General features: G+C 54.0%; 2 protein-coding genes across 3 annotated transcripts in view; both read right to left on the bottom strand.

The window, feature by feature from the left end:
* DNAH9 (dynein axonemal heavy chain 9) overlaps positions 1–8,205 on the bottom strand; it is a 148,550-nt gene extending 140,345 nt beyond the window's left edge. Inside the window, exons 1-9 of the mRNA XM_048323778.1 lie at positions 8,132–8,205; positions 7,359–7,489; positions 6,033–6,244; positions 5,618–5,851; positions 4,402–4,569; positions 3,547–3,663; positions 2,398–2,548; positions 1,391–1,505; positions 278–346 (exon numbers count right to left, since the gene is read on the bottom strand). Coding sequence (XP_048179735.1) covers positions 278–346; positions 1,391–1,505; positions 2,398–2,548; positions 3,547–3,663; positions 4,402–4,569; positions 5,618–5,851; positions 6,033–6,244; positions 7,359–7,434 — 1,142 coding nt within the window. The 5' untranslated portion in view covers positions 7,435–7,489; positions 8,132–8,205. The remainder of the gene's footprint in view (positions 1–277; positions 347–1,390; positions 1,506–2,397; positions 2,549–3,546; positions 3,664–4,401; positions 4,570–5,617; positions 5,852–6,032; positions 6,245–7,358; positions 7,490–8,131) is intronic.
* Positions 8,206–12,108: 3,903 nt separating this feature from the next.
* ELAC2 (elaC ribonuclease Z 2) lies at positions 12,109–24,440 on the bottom strand. 2 transcript variants are annotated; one of them, XM_048323902.1, is made up of 24 exons: positions 24,184–24,389; positions 24,058–24,108; positions 23,916–23,986; positions 23,120–23,184; positions 22,476–22,533; positions 21,920–21,988; positions 21,280–21,435; positions 20,720–20,778; positions 19,881–19,939; positions 19,720–19,792; positions 18,773–18,885; positions 18,084–18,182; positions 17,749–17,887; positions 17,587–17,672; positions 16,505–16,614; positions 16,147–16,243; positions 15,893–16,031; positions 15,578–15,616; positions 15,307–15,416; positions 14,806–14,905; positions 14,616–14,736; positions 14,336–14,414; positions 13,538–13,682; positions 12,109–12,954 (listed from the first exon to the last, which is right to left on the bottom strand). In XM_048323902.1, exons 1-24 carry the CDS (start codon positions 24,372–24,374, stop codon positions 12,712–12,714), a joined length of 2,472 nt encoding a protein of 823 aa, XP_048179859.1. In that variant the 5' UTR covers positions 24,375–24,389; the 3' UTR covers positions 12,109–12,711. The 2 variants fall into 2 exon arrangements, with proteins under 2 accessions (XP_048179859.1, XP_048179860.1); XM_048323903.1 differs by lacking the exon at positions 21,280–21,435 and having other exon boundaries at positions 24,184–24,440.
* Between the last annotated feature and the right edge of the window lie 376 nt (positions 24,441–24,816).

Here is a 24,816-nt window from a genome sequence, read left to right as displayed (position 1 = left end):
AGAGACTTCTCCCAGCCCAGGTTTTCCACCACAGCAGCTCTTCCACCCCGCAGCAGCTCGTTCTGGGCTGCAGAGCCCCCGTTCTTCCCCTGCAGGATTCTCATTTGAAGCCATCCCAGCAAACCTGTGGTACCTGGTGACAGGATCCCTCCTCCTCTCCCAGCAGGAAATTCCCTTGGGCTTAGAAAGGGACATTCCCAGGCCCTGGGCTGCCAAGAGCTGGAAGGTGGCTTAGGGAAAGGGAGCCTTTCCTCAGCCCTGCCTGAGCCCCCCGTACCTGTCGAGCAGCCGGATCATTTCTTCGTATTTCTGCACCACCCTTCTTCCACGGGCAGAGTCCAGGCTCCTGGCAGCACAACAGACAGGGGTCACCTTTAGTCCTGGGGGCTGAGGTCTGCATTTACCCCTTCCCAAGGCCCCCCACAGCCTGCAAGCACAGTCTGCTTGGATTTCACCCCGCCACATCACCCCAAATCCTCTCCCTGCACACAGGCTGCCCAGCCCCCTGTGCTCTCTCCCAGGTGTTCCCACATTGACCTGAAAAATGGGGACCTAGGAGGGGAGAAGGGCCCAGGGCTGCTGGAAAAATCAGCTACCAAACATCACTTTTCAACATTTTACCCTTGGCAGTTTTCTGCCACAGTTGTGTTCCACTAGATGCAGGTCACAGCTGTGTGAATGACTGTTCACATCATGAATAGGAAAAAACATACACAAAATATATGCAATAACATATAATACATAGATTATATGTATCATACATAATACATATCCCTGTATACACATATCTTTGTTTTCCCTTTTCAATCCTTTCTCCCTCTCGAGCTGCACATGGGAAAGAGCCTCACACCACCCTGCTGAAGGACCTGTCATTAACTGCTCTAAGCAGAGGGCTAAAATCAATGCTAAACACATCTCCAAGACAGTAACAAGGATTTTGGTGACGAGAACTCCAGCCCTGGTTTGTTTTCTTGATCTTGGGAGATTGTTCCTTTGTTTCATGCCGAGAAAGTTGTCTTCTGCCAATAGCCAAGAGCTGGGCTGCTCCCAGGGACGTGCTGGAGACTGTGCTGAGAGGAATCACAGTGAGAAAGGCTCCAATACCTATTTTAATCGCAACCTCGGGCTGTGTTAAAAGCTGAAGAACCCATCTACTATCCCAGTGTGCCTCTCAGCCACTTCAAAACCAATCCAATTAATGAGCTTCTTTAAAAAACAAAGACGGCAGGGAAGTGAACGGCTCCAGAGCACCCACTTGTCACCTCTTCACTAAGGATGGTTTCAGCTACAGCCATTGGATAGCATTCAACACAGAAAGAACATCTAAAGATCGACTAGGGATGAAATTTCCAGACATTCACACAGCAGCTGATGTGCAGCAGACACTCACAGCCGTGGGATGTGCCTCAAGCGCTCCAAGGGCCCCCGGATCCGCGCCCGCAGCTCCCGCGCCCAGCCCAGCGCTCCAGCCACGGGAGGGACGTTCTTGTGCAGGGGGGGGAACCCTGGCAGGGCACAGGGAAACAGCATTTCATGAGCACTGCCAGCCCAGAGACACCCACAGCAACTCAGCCCCACAAAACCGCCCTGGCTTCCAGGCTGCTCTCCCGAAATCCAACCTCTGTCACACGATCTAGGTCTGCGAACTACAAGTGGCCCTGTGCCTCTGGATTTGGAACAGGGGATCAGAGGAGGAGCCTGGCATGTCCTGGAAGCAGAGCTGATGAATTTTGAGATCGGGGTGGATTCCCTGCTTCCCACAAGCGCTGAGGAAGGGATTTCTGGCTGGGAGCTGGTTGGGACCATCCCGTGTAAGAGCCACAGAACAACACTCCCCAAAGTCACAGCAAACGCTGGACTTGCCCTCCACGAATCTCCCCATTCCCTCTGTTAACCTGCACTGGTCCCAGCACTGCTGCCCCTCCTGGGCTTGCCTGGCTCCAGAACAGTCTTCCTGAGGCAAGGCAATGGGCTGCTGTCCAGGAAGACAACCTAACCCTAACCCTAATCCTCCTAATCTGACAGGAGTCTTCCTATTCGCTTCTGTGCCAGCATTCCCAGGAAGTAACAAACCTGGAAAAGGCTGACCAAACCCTTAATTGCCACCTCCCCCTCGCATGCTCTGCATTCACAGCATTGCAAACAAGCTCAGCACGTGCCTTCAATCCCAGCCACACCTCACACACAAACGTTTAAAACAAGGATCTTGGCACTGCTTTAATGCCAAGAACAGAGCATTCCCAGGCATTTCCCTTCCCACTAGGAACTACAGAAGCTGAAAACCTTTGCAGTTTGGGAAGTTCTGGTTTCCTTAGCAAAACCAAATTCTTTCCCCCCTTCAATTAATCTCAATCCAATTTCCTGTAAAATCAATTTTCCTCCGCACAGGGCACCCACCGAGCTGCAGCCCCGCCTGGGTGTGCCCGGCGTAGATGAGCCTGGCCTGGTCCAGGGCAGAGCTGAACATGCTGAGGAGGACGGGGACCTTGTCAGCAGCAGCTGCAGCGATCACAGGGCGCTCCAGAAGGTTCCGGAACATGGCCAGCAGCTGTGCAGGGGGAGAATTGGGAAAAAGTTCACACCCCTGCACAAAGTCCCACTGGGATTTTCCCCACGGATGCAGGTGCTTTGTCTTCCTCCACAGCTCAAAGACCTGCACTGCTGGGCACGTTGGCAAAGGGAAGGTTTTCCCCCTGCTTTGCCAAGCAGTTCCTGCCTTTCATGGAATCATTAAGGTTGGAAAAGACTTCCAAGATCACCGAGCCCAACCTTTGACCGGATCCCACCACCAAACCGTATCACAAAGCATGTCTTTGTTACAGAGATGCTCAGACCTTCACTGTGGGGGAACCATATTCCAGCTGGCATTCTTCAAGTGCTTCAAAATTTGCTATTTTAAAAAAAACCCCACAACAACTCAGAAGGATAAATCCTATCACTTATCGTTTTCTACTTTTTTTTTTTTACAATTATACTGAATATTTTCAGAAAATACCATTTACTTTCTCTGGAGGATAGATTCACTGGTAAACAAAACCACCTCATTTTGAGCAAACCTCAGTTTCCCAAGTTGAAATGCATCCATGTGTTAACAAATTGATATTAACAACGATCACCTGCTTTTAACAGCAGTTTTCACCAGGAAATCCAAGAATCACAGAATGGTTTGGGGTGGAAGGGACACCTTCCACTAGACCAGGGTGCTCCAAGCCCCATCCAACCTGGCCTTGAAAACCCTACACAGAGCATTTCCTCCCAGCTCCCAGAGAGATCAGTGAAACTCCTGCCATCCAAAACCCTGATTTGAGTCATTTCTTTGACTGCTCTTCCCCAAACTGAGCACAGGCCTGTCCTGTTTGTGTCACGAGGTGAAGAGCAGGGACACCCCCAGCCATTCCCAGCTCCGGGGCCACACTGCTCATGAGGGACCCACGGGTCTGAGCATCACTAACCAAGTCCATCCCATGGGCAAACCCCAGCCCCACGTGCCTGCAGCTCCAGCACTGTCTGGGACTCACCGAGAGAGAAGGGAGGGGACAGACAAACCTTGAAGATGTGCTCCAGGTCTGCGGCGTCACTGAAGGCCTGGGTGAACACAGTGCCCAGCCGACGGTCAATGTCCTCTACCTGACGCTGGAAAGCCAAGGCATCCTGCTCAAACTCCTGTGGGAAGGGGACAGCAAGTCCTGAGCTTGAGAAAGCACCGGGGAGGTGCCTGCCACCTCCCAGTCCAGAGATATTTCCTCTTCTTATTCACCAGGAATTAAGCCACTCCTCTGGCCACCCTCCAGGCAAGCCCCACGGAGCTGAGCTCACGGCCCTCCAGGATGGACCCACAGTCCAAAAAGCACTGCCTTTGCCTGGAGGCAAGTTGGGCTATTTCTGCACTCTCTGACCCTGAGCATGGCCTGAACACCACACCAGCACCCCAAACACCCACAGATGCACTCACTGAACCAGCAAGGTAGGCTAGCCTTAAGCTGCTCCAGGGGGAGTTTGGGTTGGACATCAGGAAAAAATTCTTCACTGAAAGAGGGATTGAGCACTGGAATAGGCTGCCCAGGGAGGGGGTGGAGTCCCTGTCCCTGGATGTGTTTAAAAAAAGCCTGGATGTGGCACTCAGTGCCGTGGTTTGGTTGATGAGGAGGTGTTGGGTCACAGGTTGGACTCGATGATCTCAGAGGTCTTTTCCAACCTGGCTCATTCTGTGATTCTGAGATATGGAACTCCCAAGTGCCTGCAGGAAAGGCCAGCAGCTCCCTGCTCCCAACAGAGACAGATCAAACCATAACAAAGGGAGGAAGGAGCTGGGAAAGAGGGAGCAGGGCTCCGTTGCAGAGGGAGCTGCTCTCTGGAAGCGAGGCTGTGCTGCTGCCATTCCCAGGGGCTGGTCCCACCTACCACATTGGCCAGGTCCAGGCAGTCGTAGGTTCGCTCTGAGAACACCTGGTACCCCTCCTGGAACTCCTCGTACATGTCCAGCACCTGCTGGCCCAGGGCCTTCCCTTTCATCCCGCCAAACTCCATCTTCTCCAGCTGTGTCAGGTCCAGAGCCGTGGTCAGGAGGCCCTGCAGAGCCAGAGCAGGCACACACAGGCTCAGACACAGGCAGATGACAACAGCTGTGACACCACAGAGCCGTGCCTGCTGCCAGGCCGAGGGAGCTCATGGGCACAGCGAGGCTGCTCGGGCTGAGTGAGTTGGATTGAGATGATCCTTAAGGGCCCTTCCAACCCAAACCACTCAGTGATTCTACGACTGTGAGTAGTTTAAAAATAGCTGTCAGCCACTGTGGTTTTCAACACAGCTCATCAAAGAACGAGTGAGTTACACAGCGTGGGCAAACCAGTAAAACCTTCTATTGCAGTGCAGAGGATGAGAGGAGGAGAAAAGCAACCCGGACCTGGCTTTGAATAGGCAAATGCAGCCTGTGCAGTGCCCATCTGACCCCACTGCTGGGAACGGGCCATCCATAAACAGATTCACTTCAGAAAGAAGTGAACAGCAGACTCAGTGAGCTGTAAACTGCAGGAGAGCTCACAGGTGTGCACAGTGTGTGTAGAACAGGTACTCACAGAGCCTCAGCCGCGCTGGAGGCTGAGGGGTGATGGCACTCAGGACACTCCCTGCCCCAGCTGACCATCTCACAGCAAACAGGGGCACCCCACAGCCCCCCAGCTGGACAGAGCACTGGGATGTGAAGGGGTGACCTGGTGAGGAATTGGAACGTGTCCCTGCTCCTCCCCAGCCCCCCTGCCCAAGTCAGGAGATGCCCAGCTCTAGGGTCTCCGAGGGCCACAGGAGGCCTAGGAGCTTGTCCTGGTTTATTCACAGCCCCATAACCCCCATCCTGACAAGAGCACAAGTCCCAGAGGACTCTTGGGAGCACTGAAACACCCACCAGCCTGAGCAGAAGGACACAGCAGCAAATCTGACAGGTGCACTGAGCAGGATCTGGTCAAACAAGGTCCTGGCCTCAGTGTCAGGGGGGCCCACACAGCACAGAGAGTAGCCCCATCCCCTGGCATCAGGGGAAGCCAGGGAGAGGGAAGATGCCAGCAAGGGAGTTCATGGCTACAGAGCTCTCCTGATGGCTGCAATACCTCCAGAGTCTCACCTTCACCATCTCCAGCCTCTTCAGGAAGCTGTCCAGCCTTGCAAACACCAGCCTGGTGTGGAAGTCCCACTTCCTCACTTCCTGGCCTGGCTCATAATACACGTGCAGGTTTTCCCGTCTCTCCTCGACCGCCCCTTTGAAGGCATTCAGGATGTCAAACACTGTTTGCACCTTGCCCAGGCTCTCTTCCATCTCTCCTTTCAGAAGGTCTTCTGGAGACAGGTACACCACGGCCTGGAAGAGCCACATCACACCGGAGATGTCACTTCTGCTGCCACAGCAAACGGTGACTTCTCGTCTGACCCTTCCTCTTGGGTTCAGAATCCCTTTGCCAAGGAAGGACAGAGGGAAGCAGGAGAGAGGAGACTTCCATAAAACCCTTCCTGTGGCAAACACAGGTGCCACAGCCACGCACCTGCTGGATGAGAAGGTTGCAGATTTCCTGGAGCAGCACCACGATGCGCAAGGGCACGCTGTAGTGCTTGGAGGTGACCCAGATCCAGCACACCGCGTGCAGCAGAGGGACCAGGAGAGGCTTCACCTTGCTGAACTCAGCAGCCTCTATGTCCTCCAGGGGCTGCTGGAGGGGTGTCAGGTGCAGGTCGATGTCCTGAGCCTCGCTCAGAGCTGTGGGAAGAGAGGGGAGAAGGGCTGAGATCCATCGAGTGGGGGTGGGGGGGGGTCACGGGCTGGGTGCTGGCACAAAGGGGAACAGACAGTCCTGGTGAGCACAAAGCACCCACCCATGCCTGCTGAACATCCATCACCTTGATCCCTGCTCACCCACAGCACAACCAGCACAGCCAACAGACTGACTCCAGGGACAGGGAGCAGGGACAGGGCTCTGGGCACAGGCTGAGGCCACAACGTGCCTGGCAGCTCCAAAAATGCAGCTCTGCATGGGCTGCAGGATCACCAAGCTGGGCCTGAGCTCAGCTGAGCCTGGCTTTGGCTCTGGCAGCCACAGTCCCACCTGTCCTGACTGTACCAGCATGGAAACGAGTGCCTGACTGGGTGAAACCTTCAGCTCAGCTTTGAACAGCTGTGTGGTTGGACCCTGAAGAACTACACCAGAGTTAACAAATTAATTAAATTTAATTAATAAAACCAGGACATCATTGTGGAACTAAACCTGTGGACCAACAAGAAGAGAATCATCATTGTCATCATCTAATCACAGAACCATGGGATGGTTTGGGTTGGAAGGGACCTTAAAGCTCATCTTGCTACACCTCCACTGTCCCAGGCTGCTCCAAGCCCCATCCAACCTGACTTTGGACACTGCCAGGGATCCAGGGGCAGCCACAGCTGCTCTGGGCACCCTGTGCCAGGGCCTCCCCACCCTCACAGGGAACAATTCCTTCCTAATTATCTAATCTAATCTAATCTAATCTAACCTCTGACAGCATGAAGCCATTCTGCCAACCCTTGTAAAAAATCCATCTCTCTTGGAGCTCCTTTAGGTACTGGAAGGCCAGACTAAGATCACTGCAGAGCCTTTTCTTCTCTGGACTAAACAATCCCAATTGTCTCAGCTTTTTCAGAAGTGCCAGAAGTGCAAGTGCAAATAACCCCAAATCCTGAGACCAAGGAAGAAGAAATGCTCACTATCAGCACCTCCCTCCCACAGGGCCAACAGCCACCCTGCCACCCCAGCAGGGAGGGCACAGGACACTGGGACCCCAGGCTGTGAACAAAGGCCAAAAGTCAGCACCACAGTGAAGCTGTCCCAGTTCCTCACCTGCCTCAACGTCCATGAGCATGTTTTGGAAGGCTGGCACGTAGATGCTCTGCACTCTCTCCAGCACCTCCAGCATGTTCCTGACCTTCCTCGATGTCAGCTGACTGTAAATGCCCTCCAGGTCATCACACCTGCAGCAGCCAGGACACGTTACCAGCCCAGCTGGGGCAGCACCAGCTGTGCCCCAAACCCCTGCTTGCCCTGGGCCTGATTCAGGATTTTCTGCAGTTACACAAGGACTGAGTCCCAGTGGTGGCAGGAAATGGAACCAGCCCCACAGGACACACAGCTGGTGCCAGGTTCAGATGAGAGCAGCTCTGCTGCGAGCAGGGCACTGCCACAAGGAGCCAGGTGGAGTTCCTGCAGGCACTGGGGACAGCTCTGCAGAGGGCAGGGCTCTGTCTCGAGTCAGCCTGAGCCAACACAGCACAAAGGGCAGGTGAAATTCCACTCCCTGGCTCATCTAACCCCGCTCTTGCACCACCAGCAGCCAGCTGCTGGCATGGAGAGAGCCCATCAGCTCTGGGGCTGGTCCTAGTGATGGAAGCAGCACTTCCAACAAAATCCCCTCACGGTGTAGCCCTGAACTGTGGTGGGGCCAGGTTAAACCCAGCCAACTGCCCAGCCACCTCCAGGCACTCCAACATCATTATTTTATATGTGGGAGCAATTTCGGGGGTTCAGGTCTCTGCATGACCCCGAGCAGCTGCTCTTGGCTCACAGCAGCAGCACCCCCTCCACCCAAACCAGCACCACCAGCCCCTCACCATCACCTGTTCTTCCAGAACTCCAGTTCCACCCTCGGGTTTGGGTTGCTGCCTTGCAGGAGAGGCTCTGAGGACTCCTTCTTCAGCACTCTCTGGATCTGGTGGCTCCAGTCAATGATGGCTGACTCAGTGGCATGTACAAGGGATTTGTTGATCAGCTCCAGGCTGCAGAACACAGAGCATGAGAGTCGCTTTGCTTTCTGCTTGTCCACGTGCATTGCCCAGTTGGATCTACCTCAATGGGCAGCTGGATTTTGCAGTTACAGCCCACATTCATGTTTCAAAACCACAGAACAATCAAACCCATGAGAGAGACTATTTACAAGGGCAGTGAGTGACAAGATAAGGAGGAATGGTTTTAAACTGAAAGAGAGTAGGTTTAAATTAGATATTAGGAAGAAACTCTTCCCTGTGAGGGTGGGGAGGCCCTGGCACAGGGTGCCCAGAGAAGCTGTGGCTGCCTCATCCCTGGAAGTGTCCAAAGCCAGGCTGGACAGGGTTTGGAGCAACGTGACTGCAGAGTTTGGAGTTTTCCCTCAGTGATCCAAGCAGCTCATTGCTCCTCTGTGTGTCCACATCCCCTTCCACTTCCGAGCTTTTCCTGCTTGTATCGTTGCACAGTCCCCAAAGACAGAGCCCATGAACCAGAGAGAGCAAAATACCCCTCCCTGGCAGTCTGATGAGCTGCAGAGGACAGAGAGTGAGAAGAGTCCCCATGTCTGGCAGGGAGGATCCCCAAAGGAAGCAGCACATGCATCAGCAGAAGAAAATCCAGTGGAGAGCAAGGGCTGGTACTCACAATTTCTCATTTTTAGGATCAATGTCCTCGATTCCCTCCGAGCCAGGTGGAAGAGGCAGCAAAGTCTTGCCCTTCACTTGGCCAACAACCTTGAAGACAGTACTCTTCAGGCTGTGGACATGACGGATGATGTCTTGTGACACCACTCGTGGCCAGCCCTGATGGTTCTTCCGGTTGGTCAGGATGGGCACAATCACCTACAGCAGGAGTCATGGAAGAGCAATGGAGAAGAGCTGAAGGAGGGTAGATTTAGACTTGATTTAGGACGAAATTGTTCCCTGGGAGGGTGGGAAGGCCCTGGCACAGGGTGCCCAGAGCAGCTGGGGCTGCCCCTGGATCCCTGGCAGTGCCCAAGGCCAGGCTGGACAGGGCTTGGAGCAACCTGGGCTAGTGGAAGGTGTCCCTGCCTGTGGCAGGGGGTGGGACGGGATAAGTTTTAAATCTTTTCCAACCCAAACCATGATGTGATTTGATGATTCTATGACAAAACGTGCTGCAGGACATGGACTGGCCACCAGGCTCTGAGGTCCTGGCTTGGCCAAGCCTGGAGACCCACATTCAGCACCGTCCCAGGCAGTTCCCTGCAGGTGATGATGAACAGGCCAGCAAGGCTGGGCTGAGCCCAGGGGCTGTCCCTGCACGGCCACCCGCCACGTGCAGAGGGAAGATCCTCCGGCATGTACAGCACAGCCACGTTTTAGGTTATTTCCCAAAGCTGCAGCCCACTAAATACAGTTTCTGTCTTTATCAGTGGAAGTTCCAGGGTCTGCACTGACCCTGCAGCTGGGAACTCTGGGCTGGGCTTGTCTGGACATGAGCTGCTTCTGGCTCTTCTGCACTGGGACAGCAACAATGTCTGTCACCTTGCTCTGGGATCGGAGCCAGGTTGCCCCTGGTGATGAGCAGCCTTTATGTGGCCAGACTTGGGGGAGGATAAAGGTACAAAACCAGCTACACGCAGATACAGAACTGAAAAGGAACAAAGCAGTCCAGCACCAGGGGTGCCACTCCAGGGTGCTGAAGATTCTTTGCACCATGACCAAAGAGGACCAGCAGCAGCAACCACCATGTCCAGGGAGCCATGGGAAGAGGGCACAACCCCAGGGCAAACAGAGTTCACCTTCAACAGTTTCAACTGCAAGAGTAGCAGGCTTGGTCTCCATTACTCAGATCACATGGGCTGCTAATGAGAGTCATGTCATAACCAGTCAAGCCTTTTTGGGGTTTTCTTTGGGGTTGTTAAAACGACAACTGGGACGCTGGTGCACTTAAAGTTCATCTTGTTCCATCCCCTGCCACGAGCAAGGACACCTTCCACTATCCCAGGCTGCTCCAAGCCCTGTCCACCCTGGCCCTGAACACTTCCAGGGATGGGGCAGCCACAGCTTCTCATTCTCAGGACTGCATCCTGTGACTGTGTAACGTGGCTCATCCCCCACGGACACTACTGGGAGACGCCCAGAGCCCCCATGGCTCAGGATTTAGGAGGTTTCATTGGGCTCTACAGACCCCGGCGTCGCCTTTTCCCCCTTACCTCCTCCACCAGCGCGGCGAAGTGCGCCAGGGGCTCTGCGGGCAGATCCCCGCACAGCAGCTCGGCGGGGCCGGGACCAGCTCCGGGCGGGCGGAGGAAGAAAAGCGCCTTGGTAGCGCTGGGGGGCGGCGGGGGCGGCCCGGGGCGCAGCCCCAGCTCCCCGGCCGGGCCCCGCCAGGCGAGCAGCGCCGGCCCCGCCTCGCCCCGCACGAAGCCCCGCAGCGCCGGCCCCGCCGCGCCCCGCGCCCAGCGCCGCCAGCGCTCCCCGGGCACGGCCAGCGCCCGCGCCGCGCCCCGCGCCACCCGCTCCGCGCACGGCTCCTCCCGGGGCTCCTCCGGGGGCTCCTCCCGGGGCTCCTCCGGGGGCTCCTCCCGGCGCTCCGGCCCCGCCGCCCCCTCGGGCTCCATCCGCGCGGCTCCGGCCAGTGTTTGCCAGGAGGCGCCGCCGTTGCCCGGGGGACTCCTGGGAGCCGCTCCCGTGTCCCGCTGGGATGCGAGGGCGGTCCCAGCGCTGCCGCCTCGCTCCTGCTGTTCCAGTTGGTGTCCCTCATCCCAGCACCGCTGGTGCAGCCCCATAAGCGAGTTCCCAGGCCGGCTCGCTCCGCGGGAAGCTCGGAGTGCAGCCCGGGGGAATTTTTCCACAGCGGGCACAGGCAGGTCCTGTCCCTCAGCCCCGCCTGCCGTTCCCGACACCGCCGTACCTGCATCAACCACCTGACGCTGGAACTTGGGTGCTGTGGGCTCCTGCCGCCGCTGCATTTCCATTTTATTAATTCCTTCTGGGAGAAGCAGTTCACTATTCTCCGAATAAAAGACCCTTCTTTAATTCCATGAAAAGCAGCACACGGATCCTGTGCAGGGCCAGGGCTGCTCGTGTCACCCCAGCAGTAACCAGGTCCTCCCCTGGGGCACCACAGCCTGTTCCTGGCTCCAGCTGTACAGTAACAGGAACATTTTGTTTTTCCCCAGTCCCCTGCTATTCATAAAAGCCCAGCAGAGCTTTTCTGGAGGACACAGATGTGTCAATTCCCCTATCTCTGCTCTAGCCAAGCATAACATTAAAGCACAGCTCATCATCAAAAGATGCTTTGCTGACAGTTTGCTTCTTGATTTCCCATTAACTTAAAATGAAGTCTTAAGTCTTCACTTGTGTGCAAGTATCATCTCCTGAGCAGGGCCTGAGTGTCTTCAAGCTCTCTTTAAAAATGAATTCCTTAATTGAAATAGCACAGAACTGCCCTCCTGCTTCTGAACACAGGCAGTGGCAGCAGCAGCAAGGGAAGAAGCAAAGTTGACCCACAAAGAGCCTCAGAAAAACTCTTAACCACAGACCTCCCCCTCTCTGCCTGCTTTGCCAGCGTCCCTGCATCCAGAACTGGAATATGCTCGAGGAAACTCCCAGCCATCTGATCCAGAGCCATTCAAGATCCCGTTAGTGCCAGCTTGGGCTGGCGAGCAAAACTCCTGTCCTGAGGGTAACAAGGCAGAGAGGCTTGTGCTGGCATGAAACAGCCACGAGGCTCCAGCATGATCCACACCCGATGGGCAAGATCTTGGTCTTTACCCCAGTGCTGAATCAGCCAGGCAAGGTCATTCTCCAGAGAAATCCAGGTTTTTGTCTCCTCATTAGCAATCCACACACAACACAGCTTTCTGGAGGATGGCGAGCGGTTTATTCAGATTCTAAATAAAGGGTTTGGAAAGCTGATCTCTTGAAACAAAAAATCAGCAGAGAAAACCAAAATAAAATGGGAACACCGATGTACAGATGTGTTCTCACTCCTAATTTAACCTAAACCCCTAACATTTTACTGTTAATTTTCCTCCTATCACCTGGGTTCTGATAGCTGGTTATGCCCCCCATCTCTGAGACCAGCTCACCTTCTTCTGGCAAACCCACGGCCCCTCCAGGGCCCCTCACACCTGATCTCTTGCAAAGGTCACACCTGCTGCTGTTACATACATGTTAAATTAAAACAGTTCAGAGAGAAGAATTTTTGGTTAAAAGAAGAAACACCCCATGGACTGGTGAGGCCCCAGAACAGGAGCTGTGTGGGCAGATCCTGTCTCCACAAGGACCAGTGCTACTGACAACCCACTGGAGCTGCAGCCCAGGGAGATCCATGATGACCAAGCAAACCCAGATGCCCAGGCCAGCCCCTTTCCCGCAGCGCCGGCAGCACCGCGCGCTCCCGAGGCCTGCGGAGAGCCAGGCTTCTCTCTCAGAGCACAGCACTCCCAGCCTTGTCTCTCTCAGTTGACTGTTTTAAGCTTCTTGTCTGGCACTTCCTGATGGTTCTTGGCTTGTTTCCGTTTCTGGCACGCTGCCTCCGTGCTGTCCCCCCTGGTCAGTTTGTCCAGCACCAGGGCAGTCTCCTTCAGCAGCCGCAGCTCCCTCTTCTCCTTGCGCTCCTCCATCTCCACGATGTCGTCTGCAAACAAAGCCTTCAGGGGCGGGATCAGCTTCGGGATGGCCGGGAAGTCACCGAAACGTACCTGGAACAGAAGCACAGGAGCTCCTGCGTGACAACTGCTGTTTGATTCCCTTGCTCCCCCCCTTGCCTTCAGCCTGTGCAGACAGCAGGGCACTGCCCCTCTCTGTGTGCACAGAGCAGCCCTGACCTCAACGAGTTATTGAGGTTTTCTTCCCAGGAATGCTGTGACCCAGTACAAATTCTGAGTGACAGTGAGCTGCCCTCACTGCCACAGGTGCCTTCAGCCAGCTTTTGTCTCCCAGATGTCTGCTGCAGAAAGCCACTGGAGCAGCTCATCAGTTGGGATGGGAATGGAAGCAATATTAGTTTTTTTGGCTGGGAGTAGCAAGCACAGACTTGAGGTGACATGAGGCAAGTACCCAGGGTGTTAAGAGCTGGATTCAAGGGCCATCAGCGCCTGTCTCACACCAGTGTGAGGAAAGGGTGGCACAGGGTATCTGCTGCCAGCAGTTGAAGGAGCTGTTTCAGAGCCTGCTCTTCAGGAGATGGAGTATTGATAAAGCACAAGAGGAGCATTTAATTAATGAGCATCCCAAAGTAACCTTGACACCATTCCCAGGCCTGGCCCCCAGCTCCCAACTTACCCTCATGTGGTCAAAGGCAATGCCAACCTTCTCGCTGAAGTCTTCGCTGAACAGCGGGATCTTGGCGTATCTCTGACTGAAGTGATTGAGCATGATGAACTCTGCATTCATCTTCATCCCAGTCTGGATGGCCTGGGAGGTCGTGCTGCAAAAGGAACATGTCCTGGTCACAGCCAGGCTGGCAGGTACTGCTGCTCTGCACCCAGGGTCACACCACACCAAGTGACCTCACACCTGCTGAGCATGGGGCAGCCTGCAACTTCCACACAACCCTGAACGAGGGAAAGCAGCTGTAATTGTTGGAGCCTTGCATTTAAGAGCTCCACAAACTGGGGACAGGCACTTGTCCCAGGGGTGTCAACAGGCCCAGCTCTTGCACTGTGACTCACAGGGAATTCCAAGCAGCTGCTCTTGGTCTCCCACGTTTGCTGGGAGCAGCACATGGAATCCCTGGCTGCAGTGCTCTCAGTGAGCTGTGGGTGTAAGAGGACCCTTCTACCCCCTGAGCTTAGTCCCAAGATGTAACCATGCAGAGGGCCTTTCCCTTGGGCTGGTCTATTTGTAGAGTTACCACTGTCTGCTTGAAAGCTTTCCCCGTTTCTTTTGGGGGATGTTGAGAGGAGCTGAGGTGGTTTCAGAGCTGCTGCAATGACCAACACATCAGCTCCAGTGTAGAAGAGCTCTACGCACACCAGAACCTTTGACACGACTTGGGCTCCTCACCATCACCTTCAAGGGCTACACCCAGCTGTGCAGCTTCCCCTTCTGAACAGGGACAGACAGCAGAACACACCCCACCTGTGGGTCTTCTCTATAGCTTCTTTTTCCATGCCATCTTCCAGCGTGGCTTCGTGGATCAGCAGGTTGGCATTTTTACCTGCACAAACAAACAATCACATTCAATCTTCAGCTGAAGACTGAGCAGCCCAACTGCCTCTCCAGGAGCCCTCCTGTCCCTCCTCAGCCCCTCGCTGCGTGGCAGACACAGCACCAAAAGTTTGGGAGTGCCCACTTCGGGTACTGACAGATGGAGACCTTTCTCCAAGAGATTCTTCAAGCAGAGGGTTTTGTTACCTACCCATTTGCACTAAGGCCATGCAGGGCATTGTATCACCAGAATAAACTACTTTCCAGCCAGACTTGTGGATCACTGAACATGCAAAAGCATTTTTACAGTGTTGGACTTCACAGGTCTGAAACTGAACAAGGATACAAGTGTTAGACCCCAGGTCCCCTCCAGCTACAGAGCCCCCAGCTCAGGAACTCACCTCAGCCAGGTCGTAGCTCTCTAAGAGAGAGCTCACAAACTCCTTGGCTTTGGGTCTGATGTTCTCACAGCCTTTCACAAGAGACTGAGAAGGAATCATTCTGCGAGGGAGGGAAGAAGAGATAATTAAGGGCAGGTACAAAATAAAACCTGATCTTCTCTTTAAGCAGCCGATTTCTCCTGTTTCTCATTCTCAGTTCAGTGATCTGTCTGTTTTACCTCTTGCTTTCATTGGTGCCCCAGTAACTCATCCAATCACTGTCCCCACTATCAAATACTCTTTCTTCTACTTGCCCTATGGAAAAGGGAAGCCTGCATGTAAACCTCTATTAAGCAGCACCACTGAATAACAAACCCTATCCTGCCCTCTGCAAACTGCACATCCTTGTTCTACAGGCAGTGGAAGGAGTCAGAATCACCTCCAACAAAGGGGTGGGGGAATGGATGACAAGGGCTTGCCTTGAATAAGGACCAAGGACATTTCTCCACACAAAACACTCACTTGATGTCTCCAAGAATCTCCTCACAGTTATTGTGGTACTCGTGCAGCCAAGGCATGATCTGCTCAGGTGCTACCAGAAACAGAGGGCTGAAAGCCTGACCAAGGGCTGCCTGCAAAAGCAAAAGTAGGGGAAAAAAAATCAGTATCAGGTGTACACCAAATCAGAGAGGAGAAATGCTAGAGAAAGGCTGGTGCTTCTCCACTACTCTGAAGTTCCCCTCCCCTCACCCCAAGCCAAGTTCAGGAGCAGAGAAACACCAGTGCTACTTACAAAAGCTCTCCTTCGCTCCATCAGGATATTCACCAGCCCCTGCAAAGGGAACAAAGGAGACACCAAGGGCAGTCAGAAGTGTCTGGGGAGTCAGTGGCAACAGAGCTACCACAGCTCAGCAAGCCCAGAGTCAGAACAAACAAGAAGGGAGAGGGGATTAGAACCACAGACAGATTGAGCAGTGCCTGGGGAATGAACGCAGAGAGGAATGCAGAGCAGGGCAGCCCACATTCATCAGCTGGAGCTACAGCTGAGCCCCAAAGTTCAGAGCACAGCTGCACAGAGCCCCTGCCCCTTCCCACACACTGAACCCACCGAATGATGATCCGTGTGCATGTGGGACACAAACACAGCCACCAGGTTACACAGCACTTGGTCAACTTGCTCTCCGTAGTGGCGGCAGAGCTGTCCAAAGGTTCCTTCTCCACAGTCCAGCAGCAGGGAGCGGGTAGCACTAGTGAGAGGTGACAGAGATATTTAGCAGCCACTGTAGGAGCTCTGAGCAGGGCCATGCAGGGAGGGGCATCTTTTGGTTTGGAAGGCAGAGATCAGAGAGCACTGGGGTTTACCTGGTGTTCACCAGCGTGGAGCTGACATTGCGGATTTTCATTGGAATTGCAGATCCTGTTCCCAAGAACACAATCTCAGGATAAGCACCCGCATTTCCTAGAGAAAACAGACAACAAGGATTTGTAGGCAAATGTTCTCCACACACTGCCTGGTCAGACACCAGTTAATTCACCAGCCCAGTAACTCCAGAGCCAACATGTCCAGCACAGTCATTTTTGCCCCCCTCAGCATGAGGTTTACAAGGGAAGGCAGAACAAGCCCCAGCACTTCACAGCTTCATCTGGGCTCTGAAGCAGTGGGTCACCAAGAGCTCCTATTTTCCATCCCACTGATCCAAACTAAGGTGCTGATCCATACCTGGTACAGCAGACAGGCTCTCTTTGCACTCCTTCACACGGGTCTGGAAGTCAGGGAGATCCAAGGCTTCACTAACAAACGTGTCAGGATCACAGACAGTCACAGCATCTCTGCAAGAACAGGCCATTATCAGGATGGGGCAAGGTAGGAACTGAAACAGCCCTTTCCAGAGCAAAGTGCCAAATTCCTGTGACAAAACAGCCTTAGAACAAAGGGACAAATGCTCTTTCCATTTTGAGGGGTTGGAGAAGGCACATCCACAAGTGTGGTGTGTGCCAAAAAGGCCTGGTTGGACTGAGCCAGGCACAGAATGATCATTCCACCGAAGTGGAGACACTCCTGCAATAGCACTTCATCCCATCCAGAGCTGCTAGGCACTAGAGGGCACTGCAAGGCAGCACAGAGGCTCCTGGAAGAGGAGCAGCCACCTAAAGGGATTCAGGCATTGCTGGAAAATTAAGAGACCTGTATCCTGGGCCTGCTTCAGAGCACGTGCAGTACTACAGGCCTCCAGATACCTTATCAGAGAAAGTTAAACTCTTCTTGGCACCTGCATCCTCCTGTTGTGCCCAACAAAGCCAGAAATCTGAGCCATGGTGGCTGAAATCCCCTTGCCCCCTGTGGTGCCTGGACCTGTGTAGCTTCATCTATTTGCCCACCAGGAGCAAAGGCAGCAACTGTTTAACCACCTGGAGCTTTCAGCTCTAATGGCAGGCTTTCTAGGTCTTCAGATGCATCGTAAGACTTTCACTGGGCTCCCCAAAACCTCTCTCCCTGCCCCGATCTGCTCTGCCACAGCCACAGCTGGGTGCACAGCATGAGTCAAAGCAAAGGACAAAGGACCACAAGGCTACAGGAGCAAGGGACAGAAACAGAACTCCAAACCACTGGCCAGGTGGTGTTTTCAGTGGTTCACTCATCCACGTGCTACACCTTGTCTGAGCCTTTCAGGGATAGGGACACCGTCCTCGAGACTGCCACCAGAAAGGATCTGCAGGGGATCCTGACACAGTGCCCACCCTCACTGAAGAGCTGCTTCAAGCCAACACCCAAAAACTGGGAAGAAAAAGATTCCCACTGACCTCTGCCACTCCTGCTGAGGCCTGAGGTGGTATTTCAGGAGGCACTCCCCTCGCACGATGGGCACAGGGCAAGCAGCCTCTGCTTCCTGTGGGAGGAGGGTGACGTGAGACACGGCCTTTGCTCAGGGCACGAGGCACAGGGGCAAGGAGGGCCTGCATTACCTTGCTCTGGTAGGTGGTGAGCAGAGGGAAGATCTCTGGGTGGATGAGGTTCAGCTGAGTTTGGATCTTGTAGCTGCGTGGGTTGTGCACAGCAGAGGAGTTTTCATTGAGCACCAAGTGCTGAGTGCCAGGCCCGAATCTGTCAGAGGACAATAATGCACAACAGCTTCAGCCCCACATTAGCACTGCACACATGTTCACACCTGAGCTAAAAATCTCACCTGAGCCAGCAGAACCCTCTTTTTAGAGCTCTTTTGTCTTTGGAACAAACGTGCACCACCAGAACAGGCTGCTGCCCACAGAGACAGGAACCCAGGGGCCACAGGCCCACGTACCTCTCCATCCACTGCTGGTAGCGGCCATCTCGAAGCACTGACTCGGGAGTCATGTGAATGACCAAGGCCACCTGGTGCTCAGGAACTCCCTCCTGGTACCTGGGACACATTCCAACAAAAAGAACATCTCTGCTCCAGTCCATGTCCTTGGACATCCCCTCCCCTCTCCCACTTTGGTGCTACCACAGAAGCCCCCTGGGGCAGGCAGAGCAGGCATCTCCAGAGCACAGCCCAGGAGCTCCAGGCTCTGCATCACCAAAAGCAGGAGGCTCAGGGCCACCATTTGCTGACCCTCTACTGTCCCCCACAGGCCAGTTCCTCTTCTCCATCAACAACAACATCTGCAGAGCCTCCAGGAGCCCAAATGCTTCTGCACAAGCCCAACAGAGTTGTTATATGCAGTCCAGGCTTCCAGCAGCCAGGGAAGCAGCAGCCTTCACTGCTCCCCAGGCAGACACCAGGGCACATTCCTGCTCTGGAGAGCCCTGAGGGAAAACAGGCCCATGGCAGCCACAGAACCCCACAGGTCCTGCCTTTCCTAAAAGCTTCAAAATGCACCACCAATCCTTTCTTGCATCAGTGCCAAAGAGCTCAGATATCAGCCATGAGAAACAGCATATCCAGACTACAAGAAGAGCTTCTCTTGGGCAAAGCTCAGCACTCAAACATTCCAGGTGCCCCAGCCCTACCTTCGGAAGGTCTCGTTTTCACAGACAGCATCCACAAAGCCCTCATGAGGACACTCCAGCACCAGGAACACTGGGCCAGGGTCAGTGGGGGTGCACAGCTCCTCAGGGAAGAGCTGCAGGCAGATACACAGTGGTCACACCACAACCAGCCTGGACTCACAGCCCTTCCTGCACCTCTGTGTCAGACTCCTTCAGCTCGACAGACCCAGCAGCCCCTCTCAATGCTCAGTACACCCAGCCAGGGCAGCTCTTGGGCCCTTTCTGCTCTCATTACACACATTTGCATTTTGCTGTGTAACAGCAAATCCCAACCCTGGCCTCGGAGAAACCACAACCTAACCTGAGGAGGGGAATTTTAGCAGTTTCTAAGTTCCCATGACAGAATTCAGATGGTAACAAAAGCATGTTTACGGAAAAAAAAAAAGGCTCTATGAAATTCTTGTGATACAAAGATGTGCTGATCCTGTCTCCCAGGTCAGGATCTTCACTTGCAGATCCCCTGGGCCACGGCCAGAGCTGGCTCTGCCTCTCACTCCAGTGTTTGAGAGAGTCAGACCCTGTTCCCCAGAACTGTTGAGTTTCTTTTGGTGTCAGAGGTGCACACAAGGTAAGGAGGGAGTGATGGCTACACAGGCATTCAACACCCAGACTTAAAAAATTCAGGTATTAACTCCACTAACTCACTCCTAGACCTGTATCAGTTTTGGGAAGGGAAGATGAAGCAGCTCTGCCAAACAGCAAACACCCAGCCATACCCACACAGGAGTTCATTCCCATGATCACCACCCCAACAGCCCCAGACATGCCACACTCAGCAACAACCTGGAGCTGGGACAGTCCCAGGACGTACTGGTAGGCAAAGCATTCTGCACAAAAGCCTGTCACCCTGGGAGCCCAGTGAAGGAGGGAGAGTGGCAAAGCCACACAGAAGCACAAACACATCTTACCTCTCTGCCTTCAAAAGTGATGCTCTCCCCATTTTTGAGAGCTGTAATTATGGGAAGGATGGCTGGAGTTCCCCTGAAAACAAGGCCACACAAATATTTAGCTTGCCAACAGCCAGGTGCCTGCTGCTGCCCCGTGCCCCACGCTGGGCTCTCATACTCACACTGGCAGGCCCATCTCCTGCGCTTTAGCTGCTAGGAACTTCCCCTTCCTTGGGTGAATCTGCAAAGAGTTAAACACAATCATCACCCAAATCAACACGGACAGGAAACAAGATCCATGTACCGCCACGTTAAGACTTTCTCCACAAATCAAGGGAATGGTTTTTTCCCTCTTCAGTTCCACAGCCACTGCTCCAATTTACCCCAAATAGGTTTTTCTAGACTGCCTGCTTTCCAGGATCCTGCTGCTGCTTCTTGCTCCCCTCTTTAGCCAAGCAAGCACAACAGCCTGCCCTGCCCTGAGGGTTAAGCAAGAATGGAACCTGTACACTCATAACCACTGCTGGATTCTAAAAAACGCCTCCAGTTTTACTCATTCCTACTCATGCTGCTGCAACTCTGACACTTGAAAAGCAGAAGCACATTAGAGCTTCAAAGCCCTACTTGAAAACGTTGTCTCCAGTTAAATCCCTGCAGCGAGTGATGTTAGGAAGTATTTCCCTACAGAGGGTGGCCAATGCCCCAAGCCTGCCCATGTTTAAGAGATGTTTGGACAATGCCCTTATTAATATGTTTTAAATTTTGGCCAGCCTAAAGTGGCCAGGCAGTTGGACTGGGTGGGGAAGTGTCCAAGGCCCGGTTGGATAGGGCTTGGAGCAACCTGGTCTTGTAGAAGGTGTCCCTGCCCATGGGGGCATGGAATGAGATTATCCCTAAGGTCTCTTCCAACCCAACCCATCCTGTGGGCATAGATGATCACTGCATGTCCCTTCCCACTGAAATACTCTGTTCTGTTCTCTAATCTGTTCTGTGTTGGTTTAGAGACTCTGCCCAAGCTTACTTTACACAGAAAAGCCGTCACCAGATCAGGATGCCTCCTAGCACACTTCTGCTCGTCACCTGTAAAAGAAAACAAAACTACTAAAAATCATCACTCACTATCACTTTTCTTAAAACCAGTATGTGCCAAAATTTGCTAAAGCATTAACAGGAACATTATCCAGTTAACTTGGAGCCCAAGCAGCAAAATGTTATGAACACCCAAGGCCAGAGAGCCCATGGCTTTAGATACAAGAAGCCAAACTAAGGCCCAAGACTGAAAAATAATCAGCCCAGCATCCACCTGTAATTAAATTACAAAGGTTGGAGCACCCACCCCAGCCAGAAGCAAACTACTACAGGGACTAATCACACCCAAGCACCAATCATGTCCAATTTCTAGGCCTTTTAAGTTCTCCATCAACTTCCAAAGTACCAGAACACTTTGTGCTCCATGGAATCTTCCAGCTGAGCTTCTCCACAGACCTCACTTTCAGAGAGCAAATGGCTCAGAGGACAAACTCCTATCCTTAATTTGGCTTCATCTCATTAAAGTTGAGAAGGCCATTCCATGTGTTTCACCTGTCTTCTTTGGGCTTTCTTTTCCCTTTCCTTCCTCCAAGCTTTGCTGTGCAGCTCTCGGGGATCCAGGCCCTGTGTCCCCTTTGGGGCTATTTCCACCTTGGGGAGATGCTCCAGGACTCTGGGAGAATGTACTTTCAGCAGCCAGTGATTTTCCTGTCCCAAATCCAATAAAAGCAGACAAAGATCACTCAATCAGAAGCAACAGATAAGAAAAGCAGGAGCAGCATTCCCCCTTCCATGACAGTCAGGTCTGAATTGCAGCAGAATACAGAGCTGCTCCCCCCAGTGTAGCTTGCACTTGCATACTCCAATTATTTATTTCAGGAGCCATCCCTCATCCAAGTCCTTCTCCCCAAACTGTTAAACTCTGTGCTGCACCCTCAGTATCACAGTTTCCAGCAGGAAGAACTCAGCTGGCTGAGAAAGCCAAATCCAGGGATGTTTCACAAGTCATTCCATCCACCCACACCTAAAGGAACAAGCCAAGGCCCTGACTCAGCAGGTCTTGTTATTTAAATGAGATCCTTCTCCTGAACCTCTGCTTACTCAGGCTGGCAAACAGAAGCTGCTCCTTGAACCTTCACTGTGCTTACTGAGCACGTGCTTCCCCTGCCTCTCTGCAGCACCACGAGCTCACCTGTCAGAGGTATTTGGCAGACAGTCATGGTCTCATCCTTGTACTCAGGCTCTGTGTGCAACTGCACAGCTGGGAAGAGATCAAAAACCACCATTAACAAGTGCCTAAGCAGAGAGTCACACTCTTCAAGAATATAAATCAGAAAAGTGTCTTTTCCTTTCTTAAACACAACCTGCTGAATGTTCCCCTTCCCTTTCTCCGCCCAACTGCAAACCCCAATGAATAATTCAAATTTTAAAAGCTCATCATCCGCAGGGAGCAGTCCGTGATACGACAGCGAGCAAATTCACTGGCCGACTCTGGAAGCAAAGTGCCTTCACAGCGTTTTAAAACCAAATGCTGTCTGTATCAGCCAGCCCTGCAGCCCCTGAGCAGAAACAGAGCTGGAAACACTGTTGTGAGGGGTTTGAACAGTGTATCAGAACAAAACACGTTTAAAACATCCTCAGAGCGGACCCAAAGCAGAGGCGGAAGCTGTTACAGATCAATGCAAGCCTGGCGACAGATGAAACAAAAAGTTACAAGTTCCTTTGCTACACATCCCTGCCCCACGTACCTAAATCCATCCTCTTGAGGGGCCCGGGAAAGAGGCGAATGGCTTTCAAGTAGTTTTGCTGGAAAAGAGACAGCGTCTCAGGAGGTGGCACAAGCAGTGCACCATGACAGGCACCACTTCCAGCAGCTACAGACACTTCTCAGGGAAGGCAAAGGTTCAACACCCAGGCAGACAAATCTGGGCAGCTCTGCCAGTCACTGAGCCCTTAGAAAGAGAAAGAACCACTGTCCCCACCCCTTCCATCCATGTAATTAGTCAGCAGAAACTGCAAGGAAATAAAACAATGCTGAGGATTGCAAATTTCCGGCGGCATTAGGCTGGCAAGGACCACATTGAACAGGAGGTCAGAGACTGAGCTTCTATTAATACAAAATGGAGAGGGAGCAGACAAGGGAACAAAGATCCTCCCTTCTCCCAAAAGCTGATTTATCAGGATACAGGACTACAGGACAGGAGCAGAAGACTTCTGCTGTCCTGTAACTGAAGAGATTTGGATTTTGAAGCCAGCCCTTTGGGCTGACACTGACTCAGACCAGCATTTCACACCTGCACAAAGATTCCCTTTGCCACCAGCTCTCCCAGTTCCAGGCTGAGCTTTAGCATTTTCAGGCTTTGCTCTCCCTTCTGCATCTTGCCATACTTACCAGCTTTGGTGGCCCCAGGAACACGCACCTCTGAAGCCCTATAGCCTTCAGTGTGAGAATCATACCTAAAAGCAAGCAGAGAAACAGCTTTTCACAGCCCTAGCAACCACTGGTAGATCCCAAAAGAAAGATCCCTCTCTGTTCAGGAGTGCTTGGCCGCTCCACAAAGGCCAGAACTGAACTCAGACCTAAATTCAGTTTTGCCTCAGCTTTGTGGCAGTTTCAACAAGTCACTCACCTCTGCAGATAAAGAAAATATCTACACATCTTCATACACCTGAACAGATTGTTAACCTTCTCCTTTTCTTGGAGATTTCCAGAATTTTAATGGACAAGATCCATAGCCACCTGTTCTAACTTCATCCTGAACAGATCGTTGACCTCCTCCTTTTCTTGGAGATTTCCAGAATTTTAATGGACAAGATCCATAGCCACCTGTTCTAACCTCATCCTGCACTGAGGACAGTGGTGGCCACAAACTTTTGCATGTTCCTTTGGACTCAAACCAGCCTAACTCACAAACAGCTCCCTGCTGGCAACACCTTCTGCTGCAGGAGATTTTGGGAAGCTGAAGCCAGGCACGCTGGACAGGCAGAGCCTGTCCCACCACGTGTCTGCACTGTCGCAGAGCCCACAGAGCAGCGGAAAGCACCGCAGAGCCCCACGCGCAGCCCAGCCCTGGGAGAGCGATGCCGCCGTGCCCACCGCTGTCTAAAACACCCCCGCACGCCGCACCGGGCACCTCGCAGAGTGACCGCGCCCGGCCCGAGAGCCGCTGCGGGCTCCCCGCACTCACCTGGCAGCCCCCCGACGTTGGCCCAGGACACGCGGCTGAGGAAGATGCTGTCCAGGTGGGAGATCTTCAGCCTGCGGGGCAGACGGGGGTGAGCAGGGGCCGGTCCCGCCCCGGGGTGTCCCCCCTTCGCTGTCCCACTTACTTGTGCTCCTGCATGGCGCGCTGCGTGCCCTCGCCGCAGTTGAACAGATACCTGGGGGGAAAGGGGCGTCAGGGCAGGCCCAACGGGGAGCTCCGCTGCCGGTGCCGACCCCAGCGCCGCACTCACCGGTTGAACTCGGAGAACACATACACGGCGGCCCCCGCGTCGCGGCTCCCGGCCGCCACCACCTGCACGTACACCGTGTTGGGCCCCGCCAGGCCCGTGCCCGCGTTCCGCCGCCGCTCGCGGGCCCACACGTGCCGGGGCACGTCCTTGGGCCGCCGCGCCGGCCGCGCCGCCGAGGGCCCCTCGGACATGGCCCAGCCGCGGGAGCCGGCCCTGAGCGCGATGCCGAGCCCGGCGCCGCTCCCCGCCCGCCGCCACACGAGCCCGCGGCCCGGCGGCAGCGCCCGCACCAGCGCCCACATCCGCGCGCACCCGCCCCGCCGCCAATCAGCGCCAGCGCCCCTGCCCCGCCTGACGCGGCGCAGCCAATGGGAGGCGAGAAATGCCACGGTCGGCCCGCCCCCTTTGCCACGTGATGCGAGCGGACCAATGGAAAGCGAGAAACGGCAGCAGCAGCTCCGCCCCTGAATCGCTGCCGTCCTGGCCGGCCGCTGTCACGTGACCGGGCTCTGCCCGCTGGTCATCCGCTCCCGGGCTCTGCCGGCCACTGCCGGGCCCTGCCCGCTGGTCATCCGCTCCCGGGGATCCCGGCCCGGCCACTGCCGGGGCTCTGCCGGCTGGTCATCCGCTCCC

The sequence above is a fragment of the Corvus hawaiiensis genome, chromosome 19 (genome assembly GCF_020740725.1).
Source record: "Corvus hawaiiensis isolate bCorHaw1 chromosome 19, bCorHaw1.pri.cur, whole genome shotgun sequence".
Classification (NCBI taxonomy): domain Eukaryota; kingdom Metazoa; phylum Chordata; class Aves; order Passeriformes; family Corvidae; genus Corvus; species Corvus hawaiiensis.
The sequence above is the reverse complement of the archived record's forward strand: the minus strand, read 5'-3'. Positions and strand labels throughout refer to the sequence as shown.

Excerpts from the sequence above, each read along its gene's own strand:
- ELAC2 (XM_048323902.1), bottom strand. The coding sequence starts at position 24,374 with ATGTCCGAGGGGCCCTCGGCGGCGCGGCCGGCGCGGCGGCCCAAGGAC. Across the intron at positions 16,032-16,146 it reads TCCACGCTGGTGAACACCAG|TGCTACCCGCTCCCTGCTGC; the intron begins GTAAACCCCAGT and ends ACCTCTCACTAG. Across the intron at positions 14,415-14,615 it reads CATGGCCTTAGTGCAAATGG|GTAAAAATGCCAACCTGCTG; the intron begins GTAGGTAACAAA and ends TTGTTTGTGCAG.